General features: G+C 39.2%; 1 protein-coding gene across 3 annotated transcripts in view; it reads right to left on the reverse strand.

Moving 5' to 3' along the window:
• The window catches only part of ARFGEF3 (ARFGEF family member 3), a 159,986-nt gene that overhangs the window by 112,676 nt on the left and 22,696 nt on the right, over nt 1–24,614 (reverse strand). For all 3 annotated transcript variants that reach the window (XM_057489159.1, XM_057489158.1, XM_036903684.2), the window contains exons 3-4: nt 8,481–8,562; nt 3,256–3,387 (exon numbers count right to left, since the gene is read on the reverse strand). In XM_057489159.1, the coding sequence (XP_057345142.1) occupies nt 3,256–3,387; nt 8,481–8,562 (214 nt within the window). The remainder of the gene's footprint in view (nt 1–3,255; nt 3,388–8,480; nt 8,563–24,614) is intronic.

The following is a 24,614-nucleotide window of genomic DNA, read 5'->3' on the forward strand; positions in this document are numbered from 1 at the left end:
TCTATAATGTAAACTTGATGCTGCACCAAATATCTTAACCTATCCTCATTTTTAAAAAATTCCCTTTCTTTTTGCTGTTCAGCTTGGATGATTTCTACTATCCTGTCTTCCAGATCACTGATCTATTCTTTTGAATCCTCTAATCTGCTGTTAATTGCCTCTAGTTTATTTTTCATTTCAGTTATTGTATTCTTCAGCTCTGATTGATTCTTTCTATTTTTTGAAGTTGAGTTCATCACCCTTGTCTCAAGTATGGTGAGTATCTTTATGATAATTACCATGAACATTTTATCAGGTAGATTTATATCTCCATTTCATTTAGTTCTTTTTCTGAGGTTTTATCTTATTCTTTAGTTTAAAACATATTACTCTGTCTCCTCATTTTGTCTGATTCTGTGTTTGTTTCTATGTATTAGATATGTCTTCTGTGTCTCAGGGTCTTAAAAGTAGTTGTCATATATAGAGGGCATCCTTTAGGACCCAGAGGTGCAATCCTTGGTCACCAGAACCAGGTGCTCCAGGGGTGCCCTCCATGTGGGCTGTATACACCCTCCTGTTGTCACTGGATTGTGACTGCTGCTGGGCAAGGCTGGACACTGACCCATCTGGTTGCAATACCTGACTGCAACTGCTGCAGGTGCACTGCTGGGCAGGGTTGGCCCCAGCACCACTGACTGAGAGGCCCGGTTGATGCTGCCGGCATATTTTTTAATGTAATTTTTGGGAGAACAAGTGGTAAAAGCATTTTAATGTGGTAATGGTATTAGCAAAAGAAGGGCTTATTTTAGAGTTTTTACTTGGGTCATTACAAGTATTACAGAATTATAAAATTATAAAATCATCTAAAGATGATTGAAGTTAAAACAGAAATTCCTCATGCATAGAAAAATGGTGTTAAATGTATTATTTCTAAGCCATAAATGCTATAATTTAGATATATCTTTATATCCAAAAAAGCAACCTAAATCTCAGTAATAAGAACTGATCATGGAGCCCTCACTTGTGGGCTATCATAGTCAGACCACCATCTCCAAAGTTTCATTTAGTGCTAATAATATCGCTCTAAAGTATAGTTTTCTCATTGTTAATTTTCTAAATGCTTGGCTAAAAATGTCTGAAATAACATTTATTACAAAAAAATTGCTTAAGGCTAGGTTTGTTGGGAATTGAAAATTTTTTCCAATTCCAATGTTTAAACAGTTAAAAATATAGTATGTGGCAAAGGCCCTTAACTGTTTAAGCACTTTGAAAATCTAATTGTAAAGAATGGCAGCTCAGATTATTCTTTTTTCTGACAATGCTGATTTCTTCCCACACATTAACTATAAGTACCAAGGTTTATTATGGTGTCATTAGGAAGTCCATTAAGATAAGCCTCCCAGGATTTCCAGTAGAGTTAACATGTGTCAACTCTTGTCCTCAGCAAGGCTAGCAGGAGGTACTGCTGGGCTGGAATTAGGAAGGAAGGATAAGTTTTCAAAACAGGTGTTACTATTGACATAGCCATTAAACATCCTGCTTCACCACAATTCCTAGGAGAATAGGTATTTTCTCATTAAAATTTTTAATACCAATTCCTGCATTCTACAGAAAGCTGTACTCCTGAGAGTATTTCCAAAATAACATAAAGTCTGGGTGGTGTGTCTGTGCAGTGTGTCTCTGAATGTATGACGTCAAAGCTCACCCTCCAATATTTGTAGACTTAACAGTAGAAGTCAACAGACTAAACTTCAAAGTCACTAAAGCAATTAACATGGCATCTGGCCTTGCCTCTCTCTATGGTGACACAGAGATAGTAGGGAAATAAACCAAGTCCAGAGGTGGTTACCCTTCAGTTCCTATGAATGCACAGCTGCCAAACATATGTCAAAGGATAAGGCAGAGCTGTACATTTCCACAAAGAGAGTTAAAGACAATTGAGATATTAAAGATCAGCTAGCTGAGGGATTCTCAATGTTTGCTGTGTTTAAGAATATTCCTAGACCCACCCAGAGATTATGACTCAGCAGCAGTAGGTAAGAATAGGACTAGTAATAGCATATAGCACTTCTAAACCCCTTGCTTTGTGCCAGATACTCTAACTTCTTTACAAGTACTACCTTATTCAATCCTCACCGCAATCTTACTGGGTAGGTGCTACTATTTCCCCATTTTACAAATGAGGAGACCAAAGCACAGAATGGTTAAAGGATCTGTCTGAAGACGACCAATGAAGAAATGAGTAAGTATTCAAACCCAGAGAGTCTGGCCTCAGAATCTGAGCTCTCAATCCCTACACTAAATTACCAAACACAGGGGTGGGGTGAAGCCCAGGGTGTTAAGAAAATGTCATGACTGAAGTCAATCTTTTCTTTTCCGAATGAAGAAAATGAAACCCAGAAGAGTGAAGTCTCTTATCCAAGACAAAAAATCTTTCAGTGTATTCCAGGAAGAAACCAACCCTTATATGACCTTAACTACTCTTATATATTTCTCTCTGCATATTCTTCTAGGAAGGAAATGGACAGATGGCACTATTAAAAGCCAGTTTACTGGTTCCAGCTGGGTTACATTACTCTGACCAAGGTGCGGTTCTGGGGCAGAGGCTTCCAACCTTCTCTGTCCAACTCACTGTTCATTCACAGGACATAGCATACTCTAGAGTCAACATAAGGGGATCCTAATCATGGTGATTCTCAAGGGAGGAAAAGAGGAAAGGGGAGAGGGAGATGCCATCCCCAAAAAGGGATGGTCATTGGAATGTGGGAGACAAGGTTCATGTAATTTGAGGATGGAAAGAAAGATGTGACTATTATTTGGCTCCCAAGGATAGTCTTCCTTCCTCTGAACTGACTCTTCTAAAGCCTTAGTACATGTCAAAACATCATTTTCTCTTTGCTTTGTTTTACTATATACAGGCAGGCAGAATACACCAAATGATCAGACCTACTGTAAGCTGAAACTACTCAAATGCATTCTCTCAAAAGAGAAAAATTTCTGTACATTTCTGAACAATATTTAATATTCAGGGTCAGGACAAAAATCTCACAGATGTTTTGAAATTGTACCTTTTTACTTACTCGTCATTTCTGTTCAACAGTCAAGGTGATTCTGGGAGACCATGGGCAAGGATAATAACCACACATCCAAAACGAAGGGTGAGTTAGCATGGCCACAATGCAGAGGTATTTTCAGGGCAACAAAGAGGGCTGGGGGTGGGGGGTCAGAGTTCGCTCGTGCCCCAATGACACAAACTGGTAGCCACGTCAAACCAACCTTCATCACTTCCACCTGCAGGTCTTCATTGAGGGAAGGAGTCACTTTCACAGCGTTCAGGATCTGATTGAGCAGCTGCTTCTCATCAGAGTCTGTTTCCATGGATACAAACCTCTCTTCTGACAGAAGCTTCTGTAAAGAGGCACAAGGCAATGATCACAGACAGTCTTTCCCCTGCTGCCTTACTCTGTTGTATCTTGTAGACATTGACTATTATTTTTCTTTCTCAGGAGGAATGTAGCCGAAGGCCATTAGGAAAGGACTCCTATGTGCCATTAAAAAGGGAAATGCATCAAACCTTTGGTAAATGGTTCTCAGCGAAGACATTTTCCTGCTCTTAGATAATTCCTTCTCACTTTTATCAAGCAAAATTCTAACATGGTGGCCATATAGGCTATGGGGTTGGTGAGGACAGAGGATGAATGTACGCCTCACAACAGTCACACTCACACATAGCCTTTCTGAATGCAGCTTGGTCACAGGGATGGAGTGTCTTGTAAACAAGTTCCTCTTGCAGATATTTACCATTTTATTTCCTAATGTGAACTGGCATTTCAGTTAATCCCCAGAACCCACAAATCTTAATGTATTTTCATCAGAAAATGAATCCCACAAAAACCTAAATGAGGACATTCACACTCATGAGTTCCCTCAGGAGTCATTACACCTCACAGGAGAGCCCTTTTCTTTAGGACCACGCTTATTTCTCATAATATTCTTTCTTAGATTATACCAAAACCATCCTGCCTATGACTTCTACTTTCCTGGAGCCACATAGATTAAACTTCTAAAATATCTGAAGTTAGCATGAAGTCCACTAAAGTCTCTCCTTCTCCATATTAAACCTCAGGCATCTTCCAATGTTCTTGACATGATATGGTTTCACAGATGCTCTTCTGCTTAAAATATAGCCTTCAGCGTGGTCTGACATTAAAGAGTAAAGCCTAGCGTACCCTAAGGTAAACTACGGATTTCAAGCAACTATGATGTGTGATTATGATAAAGGCTTATCCTTGGTGAAAACAATGCTATATTCTAGGAAGTCGTGTTGATAATGGGGGAGGCTATGCAAGTGGGAGTGGGTAGAGGATATATGCGAAATCTATGTATCTTCCTCTCTTAGAATTTTACTGTAAGCCTAAAGCTGCTCTAAAAAAATTGTCTTAAGATTTTTTTTGTAATGGTAGAAGGTAAAGATAGAAAGAAATAGGGTCTTTGGTGGCACCATTGAACTGCTGCACTAAACCTGTAACTGACCACCTTTACAACTGTCATTATGTAAGATAATTAAATGTGTTTATTACCTTAAAGCAAAATCCAAAAGACAGTAATGCATAACTATCCGTATCTTCAGATCAAATCATCTTAGTTTTAAGTCACAGCACATTCTCTGTTGACGTATCCCGAAACCCTTAATTCTTAATCACATGGGCTGCAATTATGCTGTTCTCCCTCATTCTGTCCTGGGGCAGTTGATTTTTGAGACCCAGTGTAGGCTTTTATATTTATCCCTGTTAAATATGCTTTGTCCAATTCTGCATGAGTTGGAGCTGTGAAGAACGTGTGGACTTTTGATTCATCTAGTGTATTAACACCCTCTTGGAGCTGAATGCCTTTACGGATCTGGAAAAAAAGTATTTCAAACCTTCTAGGACTCCCTGACATTATGCTTGTATTCTTTCAAAAGAGATTTTTCACTATCATGCAGTGCATGCAGGGTAGCCCAGAGCTAGCCTGTTTTTACCTAAAGTAATAAAGACTGGGAAGCCCTAAACAAGTGCCTAAAGTTCATAGGAGGTAAGAGGCATGGGAAGACACTGCTCACTAAGTCATTGAACTTAACATGATGAAGTCAGTCCTTCAAAACATGGACTGCAATTTAGAATGTTAAAGGGTTTAAAGAAAAAAAAGTAACTAAATGGAACATCTATATAGTACTAGAGAAAAGGAAATATGAGTGAGAGGTCAAAACCAACTCCCACTCAACTCCCACTCATTTTTTTTTTAATATCTTGTATTTTTTTAATTAAAAATTTAAAATTTTGTTATCATTAATCTACAATTACATGAAGAACATTATGTTTACCAGGCTCTCCCCTACCCCAAGTCCCCCCCACAAACCCCATTACAGTTACTGTCCATGAGCATAGTAAGATGTTGTAGAATCACTACTTGTCTTCTCTGTGTTGCAAAGCCCTCCCCTTTCCCCCAACCCCCACATTATACATGCTAATCATAATACCCCCTTTCTTCTTCCCTGCCCTTATCGCTCCCTACCCTCCCATTCTCCTCAGTCTCTTTCCCTTTGGTAACTCTTAGTCCATTCTTGGGTTCTGTGATGTTTTGTTCCTTCAGTTTTTCTTTTGTTCTTATACTTCACAGATGAGTGAAATCATTTGGTACTTGTCTTTCTCTGCTTGGCTTATTTCACTGAGCATAATACCCTCTAGCTCCATCCATGCTGTTGCAAATGGTAGGATCTGTTTTCTTCTTATGGCTGAATAATATTCCATTGTGTATATGTACCACCTCTTCTTTATCCATTCATCTACTGATGGACACTTAGGTTGCTTCCATTTCTTGGCTATTGTAAATAGTGCTGAGATAAACATAGGGGTGCATCTGTCTTTTTCAAACTGGAGTGCTGCATCCTTAGGGTAAATTCCTAGAAGTGGAATTCCTGGGTCAAATGGTAAGCCTATTTTGAGCATTTTGAGGAACCTCCACATTGCTTTCCACAATGGTTGTACTAATTTACATTCCCACCAGCAGTGTAGGAGGGTTCCCCTTTCTTCACAACCTCACCAACATTTGTTGTTGTTTGTCTTTTGGATGGTAGCCATCCTTATTGGTGTGAGGTGATATCTCATTGTGGTTTTAATTTGCATTTCTCTGATAACTAGCGATGTGGAGCATCTTTTCATATGTCTGTTGGCCATCTGAATTTCTTGAGAACTGTCTGTTCAGCTCCTCTGCCCATTTTTTAATTGGATTATTTGCTTTTTGTTTGTTGAGGTGCATGAGCTCTTTATGTATTTTGGATGTCAAGCCTTTATTGGCTCTGTCATTTACGAATATATTCTCCCATACTGTAGGGTACCTTTTTGTTCTATTGATGGTGTCCTTTGCTGTACAGAAGCTTTTCAGCTTGATATAGTCCCACTTGTTCATTTTTGCTTTTGTTTTCCTTGCCCGGGGAGATATGTTCATGAAGAAGTCACTCATGTTTATGTCCAAAATATTTTTGCCTATGTTTTTTTCTAAGAGTTTTATGGTTTCATGACTTACATTCAGGTCTTTGAGCCATTTCAAATTTACTTTTGTGTATGGGGTTAGACAGTGATCCAGTTTCATTCTCTTACATGTAGCCGTCCAGTTTTGCCAAAACCAGCTGTTGAAGAGGCTGTCATTTCCCCATTGTATGTCCATGGCTCCTTTATTGAATATTAATTGGTCATATATGTTTGGGTTAATGTCTGGAGTCTCTATTCTGTTCCACTGGTCTGTGGCTTTGTTCTTGTGCCAGTACCAAATTGTCTTGATTACTATGGCTTTGTAGTAGAGCTTGAAGTTGGGGAGTGAGATCCCTGCCACTTTATTCTTCTTTCTCAGGATTGCTTTGGCTATTCGGGGTCTTTGGTGTTTCCATATGAATTTTTGAACTATTTGTTCCAGTTTGTTGAAGAATGTTGTTGGTAATTTGATAGGGATTGCATCAAATCTGTATATTGCTTTGGGCAGGATGGCCATTTTGACAATATTAATTCTTCCTATCCAAGAGCATGGGATGAGTTTCCATTTGTTAGTGTCCTCTTTAATTTCTCTTAAGAGTGTCTTATAGTTTTCAGGGTATAGGTCTTTCACTTCTTTGGTTAGGTTTATTCCTAGGTATTTTATTCTTTTTGATGCAATTGTGAATGGAATTGCTTTCCTGATTTCTCTTTCTATTGGCTCATTGTTAGTGTGTAGGAAAGCCACAGATTTCTGTGTGTTAATATTGTATCCTGCAACTTTACTGTATTCCGATATCAATTCTAGTAGTTTTGGAGTGGAGTCTTTAGGATTTTTTATGTACAATATCATGTCATCTGCAAATAGTGACAGTTTAACTTCTTTACCAATCTGGATTCCTTGTATTTCTTTGTTTTGTCTAATTGCCATGGCTAGGACCTCCAGTACTATGTTAAATAACAGTGGGGAGAGTGTGCATCCCTGTCTTGTTCCCGATCTCAGAGGAAAAGCTTTCAGCTTCTCGCTGTTCAACTCCCACTCATTTTTATGGCTGGCACAATTTCCTTGGAGAAAGAGTTTTCGATAACATTACTGACAATGTTAAAAAATGTCACCTGCTAAGGTATATTAATACACATATTATCTAATTCAAATCCACTCAAGGAAAAAAGTCATAATTTTCTCACTCTTTCATATGTATTGCCTCTTAAAAGGTATGGGGGACCTCTCTGAATTTAAAGAACTAACAATGAAATAGTACACATTGATGTGGAAAGACATGTATAAATGCCACCAATCTACGGCCACAATGAATAAAACCCACAGGCTTGAACTTCACAGTTTTTGTCACTTAGAACCAAAGTACTTAAAAGTCGATTTATTTATACAGCCATCATCACCTTTGCACTGTTGGAATCAGACCTATTATGTATGGTATAATATACAAATGAATAAATGTTCAGAGAAGGAAAGGTGTTCAAGCAATCTGACTTTTCTGATTAGATCACATTTGCTTTTTGTCTTCCCAATCTTGCTATGAAAACAAAACACATTAATCCATTCATTAACCTAATGTAGAATAAACAACAAAACAAAATCTTTCTGGCTTTCCATCAGTTCTCATTACACAGAACCACAGATACTGCATGTATAGAAGATTTTAGTTGGTGGAGAACTTGAGTTGTCTCGCTCGGCATCCTTTACTCTCCTAAAAGTTGGAAGTCACAAAAGATATTTCATTTCTGTGTGGGCTTGCATGGGTCCCCATGAATCTGTGTCAGGCAACGAAGGCTCAACAAGAGAATGCTCTGCACAGAGAAATGCTGGTAAATATAAAAAAATCTTGTCATCCTCTATGGTTATTACCTAAGTTCAGTCAAATTTTTCTCTGGGGCTTTAAATAGCTAATATTTAAAATGTTAACTATTCATTCTTTCAATGCCAACGAGGCTTGTCAATTTCTGTCGCCCGGATACACTCAGTACGAGCCATACCTGGATCCCTGCCAAGGCATGTTGGGCGAGCTTCACATTCTTGGATTCCAAAGCCAACTGGAGAGGCAGCAAGCATTTCTCTCTGGCAAACACATAAATAAGGACAACATGTGAGCTTAGCAAAACTGGCAGGCAAGTGATATGAGCCTTAGGTACACCCAACCCCAAATGCTGCCACGCACATACACAAAAACAATAACCACATGGACTTTTAAAAGACACTGTAAAAATGCTGTGCAGAAATGAGAGTGTCTCAGCACCTGCCTTCTTAGTAGGACTATAGAAGAGCAAACACAAGGACACTCAAACAAGCGTTTTGCAGTACTAATTATTGCACAGAGGGACCATGTCCATAAATAGGCCTTGGTCTTTCCCAAAGTAATGTAACTGTTTGTACCCAGTATACCTTAGGAGAACAAATCAAGGAAGCACCATTTACATAGATTTCTATGCCTCACTCATCTCTCTCCTTCACCCAGGAAGTGACTGCCTCACTGCCAATATAAATTGAAATCCTATTAGCTCATCAATTTCTCCCCAGCTTAAAGTCTTCAATAATCACTTCTAAGTTCTAAGTTTTTTTCTTTAGTCTTCATCAGATAGATCTGAATTTTGTGATGGATTCTTAATGGACGTGTTTCCAAGTCAGAACTACAAACAAAGTATCAACAGCTTTCACCAATGAGAAGTACCTGGTGCCATGGAAGAAACAAACAAATACATGAGAAACTACTTAGATGTTTTAAAACTTAAAAAAACAAACTGGGCACCAAAATATGTTAGGAATAAACCAAAAGGGGCTATAAAGAGAAACATCTTTCTGTTAGACACATTCACTCTAAATAATTAAAGAACAGACCAAGAATTTTAATCAACTTATTATTTCCCCATGGAGTTACACTGGCACAACAAATGAAATATTAATTTTACCAGGTTGCTCCACCTCCACTTAAACCAGAGCAATCCCATTTCTATCTGTTTTATATTGTCAGCATAAATGAAAAGATTCATTGACTTTAGAGAGTCTGAAATCCACAGGGTATGACGACAGGATTTCATCTTTGGAGAAATAGGGTCACTGGTGCAGAACACAATGAAACAGAAAGTTAATTATAGCTCTGATTCCTTCCTGTCCAGTCTGCAGCTCTGCTGCTTTTCCATGGAATCTTCCATCAGCAGCTCCATGACAGATAACTGGGAGTCATCAACACTCCCTAATGCTGGCCACAAAGACAGAATAAAACAGACTCTCGGATATAAAATTCAGTTTCCTAATCCTTCTCACCTCTCCCCACACTAATTCAATGTTGCAATGCCCACTTTTATATGGCAATTGATTTTTTCAATTTCATTCTTTTCCTTAATCATAATTATAAACTTGGAAAAATTAATTGGAAGGGTGAAAGTCAAGTGAGAAGTCAGAATAATCGGCAGATGGAATATTAACAGAAGAATCACAGAACTTCATCTGTAAACACTTGATTGGATTAGGAAATACTGAACCTGCTGGACCTTGGGAAGCAGCACCATGTTTGCATATAAACAACTGCATACCCATATTTCTCTGCCATATTCAGTATTAGTCCTTGAAACCCTCATTCCACTCTCACCTGCATATATAGTCACGTGATTTATACTGCCGCTCTGAGCTGTATTGTGACAAATGCTGGGAATGCCAGGTTGCACCGCAATTGCAGGGATCTCCCTGAACCGCTCTCCATGCCAGTCATGGTCACCAGGCATGCTCGGCTAGGTTATGGCAGAGTTGAAGGGTATCTAACTGTTTAGAATTGAAGAAATATGGGCTATGGAATCACACAGATCTGGATTCAAACCTTAACTATTTATAATTTGTGCAATCTCAATTAAGATACTTAACCCTGTTGTATCTTAGCTTCCTAATCCATAAAAAGGGCATCTTAGGACCAGTCCCGAGGGGTTGTAGTAAGCAGTCCTTATAGATTATATCAGGGGTTGGCAAACTTTTTCTATGAAGAGAAGATAAATATTTTAGGCTTTGAGTCTATAGACTCAACTCGGCCATAGAAACAAAAGTAGTCACAGACAATAGACAAATCAATGAGCATGGCAATGTTCCAATAAAACTTTATTTATGAAAAGAGGCAACGGGCCAGATTTGGCCTATCAGCTGTTGTTTGACCAGTTGTGATAGAGACAAAGGCCCAGCACAGATCATGATTTTTCAGCACAGGATAAGAAGATCTAATCTTGTCATAGTACCAGAAAAATTCTGCATAGGACATGGAGCTAACTGTCCTGGGAGGATCTTAGCAAAACCAATTATAGTACCAAGGTCTCCCTTAAAAAATAAGTGCTTTGAGGAAGCAGACTGAGAGATTTAATCTAGGTACTGCATCAGTGTACCCAACCATCCTTTCAACCAACATCTGAGTGTCTACTGTGTGCCAGGCACCATCACAGGTGGTTGGAAAGACCTGGCAAGTGCTTTCATTTTCTTCATGAGTTACATTTGTGAAAATGGAGATTCAGAGAGGTTTTGTAGCCTGCCCAAAGCTGTACTGCTAAAATCTGCAGGAGACAATCCAAACGGAAGCCCGTCTGACTCCCCCAACACTAAATTCCTTCCAATACCCTTTTGTATCAAATGATCAGAGAAAAAGCTAGAAGGATCTGTTTATTTGTGAACGCAGAAAAAAATCTGACAAAAGGGCCTCTTCCTAGAGGACTGTACAAATCATTTCAGGGATTCATTCCCCCCCTCCACCCCTCCCCCTATGCCCCTCTCCACAAGGACCCCCTGCCTCCAGGGAAGAGGACCCTGCTCAACATGGTAGGAATTTCTGCATTGTGTTACCTGGCTGGGCATAGGGTGCTGCTACGATGGGCTTTGAACTGATGATAAGCTGAGTCCTGAGACAGAGAGGTTGGGGTGTGTGTGTGTGTGTGTGTGTAGAAGGTTAGAAGGTGAGGGGGATGACTAACTCTCCTTAGGACCTTAGATCTCTCATCTGCTCAGAGCCAGCAGTTGCCTAGATTAGCATTACATGCCTCAGATGCTGACTTTAGTAGAAAATGAACACACCTGGGAAATGAATGAAGCTCGTGGGGCACATACGATTTCATTGCTTGTTCTGCAATATCATAAAAACCCTGCCACCTTAATTTTTTTAAAGCGACTTTTATAAAAGAGGATAACAGGCCTGTTAGTTGGTCTTAGGATCAAATTTATAATAAAGATGCAACATGGCACACACTCGGTCCCCTTGATGCATACTGGATTGGAATAAATCATCTTTTGGTCTTTCTAGATGCTTCCTCATTGGGAAAAGGCATGCCAGAAATCAATATTCAATTATATTAAGTGACTATTTTTTATGCATAGGCATGTACAAATTCACTCTTGCTTAATTAAACAAAGGCAGTGGCCCTAGGTTTCATGTCCTGACATGTCATTATTTCATAAAGAATAATTAGTAGTGCTGCATATGCATGAGGAAGACATCACCCTGTGACACTGTGTCTGGTTGTGTCGAGGAGACTGAGCCTATTTCCTTAACTGCATTGTCATAGTTCACAGATCAGCTTTATTCGGTTGGAAGATAACAATGGATAGAGGGAAGTTAAAAAGGGTAAGTAGGGGGAAATTAGGATTTACCAAAAATAATCTTTCAGCACAAGCACAAACACGAACTTCAAGTATAACCACATACATTCCTGAATGTTAGGTTAATGTCTCTCTGATGAGCCACATGGGAAAGAGCACAAAGACACCTTACCTATCTACAGTCTGCCTACTCTCTCCAATTCTCGGATTCGATGATTTAAACCACTTATTCAATAACTGTCTGAATTCCTTTATATAATAACCATGACTTTGGTTGAAAATCAGTGAGTTGTATGTGCAAAGTACCATACTCACACATTGGTGTTTACTATTTTATTTAAGTATAACCTTATAAAGTAGAGATTTAATAGTTGACAAACCAAACTAAGATCAGATTACTTGTCCAAGGTCACATGCTTACAAATGACAGGGCTGTGATTTAAACTTGGACTATGTGTCTTCAAAACCCCCATCTCAGGCCTCTACTGCAATGCCGGTAACCAGCAGACAGCTTCCGCCTCTACAGCATAGGGCATACTGCCTTAAAAATAGCCATTCAAACGTCCACCACAGGCATCAAACAAGTAATGTAAATTATCTTATTTTGAGTGGTCATTTATGAAGCAATGCATTATATATTTGACAGCTGGTGTGCAGCTATGAAAAGATACCAGCAGTCTGGATGAGTGGAAAGAATGGGCTTTAAAACCAGTAGTTGAGCTCAAGCTACAGCCAACACTTAGCCTGGAAGTCACCATCAGTTTGAGTGCAGAAGGTCTTTCTCCCCCTTGCTGTGACGCTAGGGATTGCATTCTCCGGGTTTACAAATACTGAGGTTTTAAGGAGTTTGTACCAACAATGATTGCTTTTCATTGACTCAACTTTGCCGAGCCAATTCCACCGAGCCAGTTGGAACTGAATTGGTTCCTTAATTGATTTTCTCTTCACAGCAATTAAAATGTTTCCAATTTATTTCTATTTTCATTTTTATTTTAATGAAATTATTTTATTAATACCAATCCTTTTCTATTTCATAACAAAGATTAGATCCAGCCTTTAGGAAACTGTTTAAGGCCCCAGGAATTTGAAACTATGAAGAACATAAAATCCTTTTTGTCCAGCAGGCTTTCAGGATTTCTTAGCAAGCCTATTGCAATTATTAAGCTGAACATATGAAATTCTCATCTTTGTAGGCTGGAAAGGGTTGAATATTGGCAATTTTATATTATTCAATCTATTAAAAGAATCCTAATATAATGTGGTTATGCTTATATTTTCCTCAAGATATACAATTTTATTATTATTATCTATCATTTTATTAATAAAAGGCACACATGTAAATAAAAATATCACCCAAACAATACAAAGGGATTTATGGCAATGAAAGTTCATTGGCTGTAAGAAGTCCATAAGATGTAAATTCTATGAAACTGGGGCAAAACACTAAATTTCTGTTTTTTTTTAAATTGGCAGAGGAAAAAAGAGACATCAAATCCATATTGGATAAAGAGCGTTGTTCTGGAATTCATTTTTGCTATAATTACTGAGCATCTATTATGTTTGGGGCACTGGACTTGGCATTAAGTATAGAACAGAGAGAAAAACAGACAGCATTCCTGTTCAAGATAGGAGCAAACATAAATTCATCTTCTGATAATCAAAAAAAAAAAAAGAAAATGCCTGCTAAGTATTAACATCAAGGTCATCTGAAGGTTGGTTGAACCTATAAAGATGAGCAAGTTCAGTAAAAAGACTGAAGTGACTTTCTCATTCCATTAGACACAATACTTTGCATTGAACACAAAATTTTTCTTCTTTAAACTGAGAGTTTTGATACTTTGAACTAGAGGATTCCTAACTGATATAAGGGACGGTCACAGAGGCGCCATTTATTAAAGCCTTTGGTGTGCCAGCCTTAGGCTTAGACACATGATCTCCTTTAAGCCTCACCCCCACCCAATGAGGAGGGACTAACATTATTGGCATTTATTGATGTGGGAAACAAGGGGACGAGAGGAAAATTCAACTCCTGGACAACAGATGGAGCAGTGACTAGATCCTAACTCCAGCTCTTTGACAGTATGTGACCTTAATGGCTACCATCTGTCACTCTCAAACACTATTCCAGGCACTGGGTTAAGCGTTTTACATTCATTTCAGCAAGCCTGTGAAGGGGTTTTCAAAAAGAAACTCTGTTCTTTCTGTCCATTGTCAATCCATCCTTACATTTCTTCACATTATCTCCAATGTCAATCATTTACACATAGTCTTTTACACTGTGAAATGCTAAACCACTCCTCACCTTCATCAGCACACTTAACAATTCCTCATATAACCATGTTCCTGTTGGCACTATGGAAAGTTTCTGTCCTTTTAGACTTTCATAAAAAACAATTTGTTAATCGATATCAAAAGCTTAAAACATTAATATGCTTTGACCTAAGATTTTCTATTCTATGAAGCTTTTCTAAAGAAATAATGATAGATGTAGCAAAGTTTAGATGGCAAATATTTTTTACTATAGTTTTATTTAAATGTTTGGTTAAATAAACTATGGTGTATCTACAGAATGGAATAATAAACAATTTTTGAAAGTATTCTGAAAAGCTTTCATTGACACAGGAAAAATCTTGGAAAATGTTATGGCAAAACCTTAAAAAAATAAGAATACAATGTAGGATATACCAAACCATGGTTTCACTCCTGAAATAAAAAATTACATACATAAAGAGTGGGTGAAGAGGAGGGACAGAAAGGAGTTCCCCCAAACACCTCCAGAATTGCCTTCTGGGAATTTGGATGATTTTGGTTTTATTGTTTATGTGTTTCTACATTTAAAAAATGTTATCATTTATGTGCTTCTACATAAAAAAAATTGATATCAAATCTCCAGCCAACTGTGAAAGTATAGTAGAGATGGGGAGAGCTAACTTCACTTTCTCTGTTTCTAAAGTGCATTATCTCTAGAAACAGAGAAAGTGAAGTTAGCCCTCTCCTACCTGTACATAAACACACTCTCCCTTTTTTTCAAAGCTTTTGGCTTAGATCCCTGAGTGGTCATGTTTCTGATAATGGCTTCCATCTAATCCTTCCTGAACTTGCTCTGTGCTAACTCCACCTCTTTAATCAAGTCAGCACTCTTTCACTTCATCAAAAACTGGGCCATATTCCTAGAATACTTTTTTTCCTTTCCCCTAAAACATTTCCTTACCATCTTTCAAACACTGCCTGAATTCTTTCTTCTCCCAAACTAACCTTTCTGACTGAAAATAAGCTTGCTTATGAGCCTAAAATGTAATTACCTTAGTGATATGTATAATCCAAAATTAGTATCCTTAATGTAATTTTGCTTCTTTCTCTGACATATTTTTCTACAATCAAACTTTCAAACTTATAGTATGAATATACTAACAGCATGCCTATAGGAAGTGTTTTTCCCTGCTCTTTAACAGAAAACCACATGCATTCTGTTACTTAATGACTTTTTTCATGATGAAAACACTCCAACTGGCAATCTAGAAGCAGGACTCTGCCCAGAATCTCTGCCATGAGGAGGCAAGTAGAAATGCACCACCATAGCAACAACAAAAACTCTACCCTAAATACTCAAGTCTTAGAGAAGAAGAGAACATTAGCTAGACAAAACCACACTATTTTTTATGTGCCCTAATTTAAATGAGTAGCCACCTCTTGAAAAACAGCAACTCTATGGCCTAAGTATCTTTCAGAAAAGTCTATGTAACTTAAAAAATTATGGTAACTGGAAACTTAAAAAACTAAGCTAATCACTTTGAGGCAAGACTGTGATTTCTTTATGTTCTGTTTGGAACTCACTGGCCTATTAAAGCTCACAGAGAATACATATTATAATAACTTCTCACCATTTATATGCTATGACAGTGAAATTGTAGAACTAAATGCAAAGTGACATTTTTCTCTGAAACAGAAATTTCTACTTATGATGTCAAAAAGACTTATAAAACCAGTACATTAACAGATCCACACAAGTGTCAGAACTAAAATTTGTACTCCTCAATGGCTAATACTCCATTTGTTGAGAATGATGTAAAATTTTTAGTAATAAAAGATCTTGTTTCAAAATAAATTTTACCTAGCCTACTCTATATGCCCAGACTTTGTATGAAATATTACAAATATAATGATGAATGAGACACACAGTTCCTGGTCATATGGGACCCACAATCTAAAGGAGGTAATAGATAAGAGATAACATGCAAACATAGCAACTGTACTAAGGTAGGCACAGCCAAATGTGAAAGTATAGTAGGGATGGGGAGAGCCTACCAAGAAAAAATCAAGTGTCTTTATGGACAAAGTGGTATTCATTTGGCTTTGAGATGGAGGGGAAAGTATGGGACTTGGTCAGCTGGGTGAAGAAGAGGGAAAGGACACGCCCAGCTGGCGTTGTGAGTGCAAAGGCACAGAGTGGGTTGGTGGAAGAGCCGAAGTCCCATTATGACCCAGTAAGTCATGGAGGGAAGACTGGTGAGAAATGAGTTTGGCAAGGTAGACTCGAACCAGCTTTTGAGGGGTCTTGCATGCTACATCAGAGAGACTGCCTTCAGCCAGCTGAAAGTGAGTAGATAGTGGAAGATTTTAAATCAGGGAATAATACGATCTCAGACATTTTCTACAAAATGGGTCTCTGGCTACAATGTAGAGAATGGATTAAAAAGTAGAATATCATGGAAAAATATTTAAGTCAAATTAATCGGGGTCAAATTCAGGCTCTGCCAATTACAACTTGTGCACTAAGTACTTAACCTCTTCAACTCTCACCTTATTCACCTAAAAATATGGAAATAGTATTACCTACCTTGAGCAATATCACAATGATTAGATAAGCAGATGCATCAGAAAATTCCTAATTGAACGCCCATGGCCATCCTAACATTTACAACATTCCCACAGGCCACTGCCCCAACTCCCTTCTCTTCCAACCCCTGGCTCTGTCCTGCACCACGAGGGGCCTCACAGGCACAGGTATGGACATCCCAGCCTACAGGCCAATCTCAGACCACAACTCATCCAAATAGATGCCCTGAGGCCAGCGCCTGAGCCTATGGATACATACATCTGTGCCACCATCTGCTCTCAGAAAGACAGAGCTGGGGAAGAGGCCCACATGCAGTTTCTAGAAGGAGGTTCAGTGGAGTTTGAGTGAGGAATTCTGAGGTCCAAATACTGAGAACATGAGCTGAGAGGGTAGGCACAGAGGGCTCTGGGTAGGAATGTTCCCTTGGCCCAGGAAGGAGCAGAGTACCACCTTGTCCAGAATTCAGGGTGATATGATAATGCCTAGAATGCTGTCCACACTCAACAAATGATTGTTGTCATGGTACTTTTTCATACTGTTGCCATTGTCTTGTTATAGTTTCTGGAGGCAGGAAAGCCTGGAAGAAGGGACAACACTCTGCTATAAGGGCCTGGTGCTGAAAGTACAAGGAATTTAGGCCATACTCAGGAATATAAATGAAGAAGCAGAACCTAGAGATAACACAGAAGTGGAGCAGAGAAGACTTCCTGGAAGAACAATCTGAGGAAGGAGGTAGGAAGGATAACAACTATATTTTGTATATTTTGAGGTCAAAGTTCCTTTGGTCACCCAAGTGTTGATGGGTAGGAAACTGGATATACTAGTCTGGATCTCAGGAAAAATTTATAAGTTATCTATCTAAAATGGTAGGCAAAGCCTTGGAGTAAATGAAACTGCCAAAGAAAAGCACAAGGTATGCAAAAGAAGGACAGAAGCTCAGAAAAATCCCTCCAGCCAGTGAGTGGGAAGGAGAAAGGACGCTAGCCAAAGAGAAGTCAGAGGAAGCTGTGCTGCGTGGGAAGACGGCAGAAGGAACACTGTCCTTCAAAGATACGGCCTTTCAGTACCCGCACCCACCAGTCACTGAGGGCTCACCCTATGCCAGGCATCATGGCGTGTCATACATATATGACCTCATTTAATTGGGAACTTACAAAACTATGTGATAGATAATTATTTCCATGTTATCAGTGAGCTCACACTCAGCGACGGTCAGTAATTTGTCCCATGCCCCTAACTACTATAAAGCATTAGGTCCCATTAAAAGCTTAACCATACCGTTAAAACTTAGGAAAACAAGGAACAGTTTGGGTGGCTGCCCTAGAGAAGGAGGTACTGAAAGGAAGAGGCGTGACAAGCCTGTCCGTCAGAGGAGGCCGTGGGCTGTGAACTTTCACTGTGCTACCTCAGTTAAGCCTCACAAGGACTGGGGAACTGGACATTATCGAGTTCACTTTACAGTTCAAGACATGGAGGCTCCCAGATTCATGGAGCCCATTCAGACACCTGGTAAATTAATTAAGTCCAGATTCAAATGTAAAGACTATATGACACAAAAGCCTACATTCTCAATAGCAATGTGTTATCTCTCCATCACCAGGGAGCAAAAGCTAAAAGGAGAGGAGAAAGGCATCTGCAACATGGAGCAAACACATGCATCCCTGGAAACTAACCACAGTAATAAAAATGTTTGACTTTTCAGCTGTCCTGTGTTCTCCCCCAAAACAACCCAGCACATGAAAGCCAATGCAGTAACCCCCACTTCTCTCCAGACAGGTACAACTGAGAACTGTTTCCTTCTGAATAGCAGGCTCAGATACAAACTGTGCAGACCAATAGGTCCCAGAAAATAGAAAAATCTGTACCTGTAACTTTTACTGACTTTTTATCTACAGCAATAAAACTTCCAGCATTAAATTGTCAAATTTTCTGAAGATGTACAAGCTAAGAACCTGGCTAGTTTGAATACACGGAAAGGACAAGGACCATACCTTAAAGCTTAAGCCCCGGTGCCGAAGCAGACTGTGCCATTCAAGGCTGACCACCTTTCATCAAAGACATGCTCAGTGCACTTAAGCCTGCATGGCCTCTCTTTTTATACATCCATCCATCTCTACAAATCCTACCCTCCTTCACACTTCTGCCTGACCCTACTAGAATTTCTAGAGGCCTTCCTGGCAGGGTTAGTGCCTTTCTCAACCCCATGACACAGGACACAGTGGCTGGTTATACAGGTGTTAGCAATATTGTTAAATTGCTGTGGGAATGTATTAACCCTCCTTGGCTCATGATCGTCTTGTAATGAATGCCCTTGGGAAATCCTCTACTAAGCAAATGACCTGCCCTACCAGTATTACAATGGGCATACTAAATTTAAAAACTGAGACCGTATCATATAAAAAGGTGAAAATCTCCAGGAATTTGTGCCAGTTTTTTGCCCAATTTTTAGAATCATCATTGTAATGAGGGAATTGTTAAAATAACTTTTTCTTCCCGTGGTATACCAATATGATGGAATTTTAATGGCCCTTAAAATGTTTTCAAAGAACTCCTAATGGCATTAGAAGACATTTTTCAGTAAAATACTAAGTGAAAGTAGCAAGTTAAAAAACAATACATACCTTGTGACCTAATCTTCATTATATACAGTCAGAAGAAAATAAACCAAATATTAAGATTTATTATCTCTAGGTGATCTGACTTTTGCATCTAGCTATCAAAAGTTAAAGTTCAGACTTTACCAGTTATTATGGGGTAATCTTGGACAAGTTTTATCCTCTCTAAGCCACAATCTCTTCATCTATAAAATAGGGATGTAATGAAACTTACCAAATACTTCAAGGAACATGTCATTCTAAGACAATAATTACATTTTATAGGCTGTTGAATTTTCTATAGTAAGAACATACTTCATAACTTGACAGATTACATTTTTCTCCACAAGTGTGTCATTTGCATATTCTCTTACTTTCTAAACACTTTAAAACAAGTGTATTTCATACTGTAGGACAAAATGATACCTTTTAGACCCCAAATTACACCAAAACTAACTTGAAATGGACTAATGACTTAAATGTAAGACCTAAAACTGCAAAACCACTAGAGGAAAATGTATAGTAAAAGCTCCTTGACATCAGCCTTGGTGATGATTTTTTGGATAACAACCAAAGACACAGGCAACAAAAGCAAAAATAAATAAGTAGGACTGTATCAAACTGAAAGGTTCTTCATAGCAAAGGAAACAATCAACAAAACAGAAAGGCAACCTACTGAGTAGAATATATTTGCAAATGATGTACATGAAAAGGGGCTAATATTCAAAATATATAAATAACTCATACAACTGAACACCCAAAAAACAAAAAACCCAATTAGAAAATGGGCAGAGGACCTGTATAGGCATTTTTCCAAAGATGACATATGAATGTCCAATAGGTTCATAAAAAGGTGGTAAAATCATTAATTATCAGGGAAATGCAAATCAAAACCTCAGACCTACTAGGATGGCTGTTATCAAAAAGACAAGAGATAACAAGTATCGGCAAGAATGTGGAGAAAAGGAAACTCTTGTACACTGTTGATGGGGATGTAAACTGGTGTAGGCATTAAGGAAGACAGTAGGAAGATTTCTAAAAAAATTAAATTTGGAACTACCATATGGCCCAGCAATTCCATTTCTGGTTATATATCCAAAGGAAACAAAATCAGTGTCTTAAAGAAATGTCTGTATTTCCATGTATATTATTCACAATAGCCAAGATATGGAAACAACCTAAGTGTCCATCAGCAGATGAATGGATAAAGAAAATGTGATATCTATTGACACACAATGGAATACTTACTATTCAGCCATAAAAAAGAAGGAAATCCTGCCATTTATGACAATGTGGATGAACCTAGAGTATAGTACGCTAAGTGAAAAAGGCCAGTGGCAGAAAGACAAATAGTGTATGACCTCAGTTATATGTGGAATCTAAAAAAGCCCATCTCAAAGGGAGAGAAGAATGGTGGTTGCCAGAGGCTAAAGAGAAGAGGAAAAGGAAGATGTTGGTACCAACTTGGTTATAAGATGAGTAAGTTCTAGGGAGCTAATGTACAACATGGCAGCTATAGTTAGTAATAAAGTACTTTATACTTGAAATTTGCTGAGAGTAGATCTTAAGTGTTCTTACCTCACACAAAAAGCTGTAACCATGTGAGGTGCTGGATGTGTTAATGAATTTGATTGTGGTAATCATTTCACAATATATGCATATATTGAATCATCATGCTATACACCTTAAGTATACATAATCTTACTCATCAATTAAATAAATACTTAATTTATCAAATAAATAAGTGTATACAAAATGTGCCAGTCAAGCTGGGGAAAGAAACTGATGCCTTGTTATATTTTGAAGTTACAGCCTTTGTCCCCTGCTAAAAGCACTGCAATTCTCTCCAGGTAGGCATCAAAAATCGCTTTCAGCCATCCATGTATAGAGACCACTCCCTGTAAGTAATTCATTTTGGCAACAAGCAGCAGACAGAGAACAATGATGTAAAATTCTATATTCCCATAAACAGCAACTTCTCCTAGAGGTACTATGTCTGTGGTGTTTCAACTACTGAACATCCCAACAGATTCTGCCTTATAAGCACTTTTCAAAAATTAGGCCTTGGGTGAAAGCCAAAATGGTTGGTTTGCTTCCTTATTAGCTATCCACTTAAAACATATTATAGACTATGCATCCCTCTCCCAGCCTGTAGAGTCAGCTGAGTACATCAATCTGCCACTCGATAGCCTCAGGTCTGGCACTATCTGACTTGATGACAAGACTGTTTCTCTGGATAAATTTACAGGCTGGGTTTGTGTTTGGGCATGACAGTTACCCTTCAGCCTGTTTTAAATTGCCTTAGAAACCAGTTACCCCGAAGGCAGTTGCATTGTAACAGTGCCTCAGCAACGCCTACTTTATTCCACTAAGGTAACATCAGATCTATTATATAGTAACCACCTGACCTCCCCAAATGAAACATGTACTGGGAGAAAAACACATGTGCTCAGCATTTTATGTACAGAAGAGAAAAAACAGCAGCAGACTGTGTTCTTAGTGAAGGGGTTAAAGATCAAGACAGTAAAACTAGGAGAGCAAAGCCGCTTGACAACAATCTCAGCCCCAGGTGTGAAAATGGGCCTGTGCTCTGTCTGAACCAGAGGGCTGTCAATATCCTCCTCCCCGAGGGTGCTACAATAAGTTGGCCTAGTGTGACTGTTCTTGGCATTCATAACCACCAGAGATGACAAAGAACAGAGGCAACACGGCCATTTGCAGGAGGCTTGGCTGAAAATGCCCTAAATCCATACAGGGACTGTAGTGAGTTTGCCTAAGTTCGTATATGGGTACCCACAAAAATCAGTGAGAACAAGCCAAGATCCTGCAGACTGATAAATATGTTCACATGGAAGAAAGGGAAATCTGTCAATACATTTATCAAGCACTCAAGAAGTTTAAATGCTATAGCTGTTAATCTGCTATAATTATTTATTTTTATCGAAAAAATCTCACTACATAGACGTCTAGGCAATGAAATCTGTTAAAAGAATTCTCCCAACCTGGAGATCTGTGGTTTCATTTTGGCCAACAAACACAGGCTATAACCCTGGGTGTGCTACTTAGCTCTCTCTGGACCATAGTGTCTCTCTTTCTATAAGGTAAAGGAAGGACCCCCTCTCATTTTCTACTCTAATATACTGGGAGAGTTCCCCAAACTGTAGAAAACAGAGAGGAATTGACTCTGCCACCTAAACACTATTCCAGCTGCACTGATGCCTTGTTACTATGGTGACTCGACACACTATTCACATCACAGTGTTTTTCCCAATGTGTCAAAAGACACTGAGGCACTCTCAGTTCCAGCCCAGGAAGGCAGGAACATGCTGAGAAGGATCAAAATGACCAGGAACCCTGCTGCTGAAAGAAGGGGTCAAATCCACCTGGGAAATAAATGAGCACATGTAAGTTTATGAGCACTTACTCATCGCTGCTCCCCATAGCCACACTAGGTGGCTGTCCTCTCTCCCTGGGGACACAGAAGGACCCAGTATCACTATGTGAGCTGGGCTCTACACGCAGTTGTCCCTGGAAAGCCAGGGCCATCCTGGCTGGGATGCCATGGCAGCTGAGCCTGCCCAACTGAGAGCAGGGAGCCCCCCTGCTCTGCTTTAAGCATGAAAGGAATAAGGAAAAAAAAAATCACTATATCACAGAAAGCAGTGGACTCTGTTCAAAGAATTCCCCCAACCTGGAGATCTGTGGTTTCATTCTGGCCAAGAACTGTAGGGTATAGTTCTGGGTGTGTTACTTAGCTCTCTTCAGAGAGTGTCATTTCTAGTCACAAGACAATAGGAAGATTCTGCCCTTCCTAGGCTCCTTCAAAAGGACGGGAAGGATAAGCTGAGTGGGGATATGAAAGAGCTTTGGATGCAAACACCTTACAGAACCATAAGAGAGGCGCAGGGAGAAGAGCAGCAGAATGAGCCCTATTCTTTTGTCCTGGGTCAGACGCTTGTGTTCTCTCAGAAGCCTCTGCTGTCTTCTCTGCAAAGATGGGGACATTGCTATCACCTTTTCAAATCCTAACGGCCTCTATGGCTCTGACATGTGTAGCTGGCAGTCTTAGCAGCCTTCTTCTCAGCAACAAGATTCCGACTTGGCTTGGGCTGTCAGTGGGGTCAGCCCTAAGTGATGGATTAAGATAGGTCTAGGTCTTTTCTGAAAATCCTGATTTTCCAGCCTCCTGTGTGGCTCTAGAAAAACTTTTGCTTTTCTGATAAAAAGGACCAGATCTATTTAGCCGACACTGCCCTTCTGCATTTTGTCTTTCTGCCTTCTGTCTTGGACAGTGATGTGAAGACTTGAACTGCAATAGCCATTTTGTGGTATAAAGAGCCAAATATAACGGAGAGCAGACAGAATCCTGGACAGTACTGAGAGCCTACCTCCAGATTGTCTATTATACAAGGAAAATAGGCTCTATTTCACTTAAATCAATGTGAATTAGGCTTTCGGTACTTGCTGCTGAATGCATTCCTAACTTACATGCTCTGTTAAAGCCTATCTTGAGACAAGAGCCAATGTACAAGTAATCACAGACGTGCCTTCTATCCCAATAACTTCCCAAAGGTGACAGAGGAATTGAAGGAATACACAGGCACAACAATAATTCCCATCCTAACATATCTAAAGGACAGGTATTCCACAAATATGCACTGAAGACATAGACTCTATTAGTTAAAAGAACAATTTTCAAGTCAGACCTGTATTTGATTCTCTATCATACATTAGCTGTGTGACTTCAAGCAAATGATTTTACCCCTCTAGCCCCAGTTTTCTTATCATTAAAAGACAGATTATATTAGTAGAGTAATTGTATTAACTGTAAAATTTAATGAGATAATGCATAAAGTCACTAGTCCAATTCCTGGCATATATCAATGCTCCATAATGTGTAGACTTCAGTATTGTGGGGCAGGCACATTACCCCAGGGGCCCTGGACATAAACATGATGGAGTTTAGAGTCTAGCTCAGGGAGCACATGAGTAAAAGTTATTTCTGGCAGTGGGACAAGGCTACAGCGTGGACATGTGCGCCCAAGGTACGGGAGAGATCACCAGAGCCCCATCTCCAGGTGCCCACACCTTATAAATGAAATGCCTCAGCTCTACTC

The sequence above is a fragment of the Manis pentadactyla genome, chromosome 12 (assembly GCF_030020395.1).
Source record: "Manis pentadactyla isolate mManPen7 chromosome 12, mManPen7.hap1, whole genome shotgun sequence".
In the NCBI taxonomy this organism is placed as follows: domain Eukaryota; kingdom Metazoa; phylum Chordata; class Mammalia; order Pholidota; family Manidae; genus Manis; species Manis pentadactyla.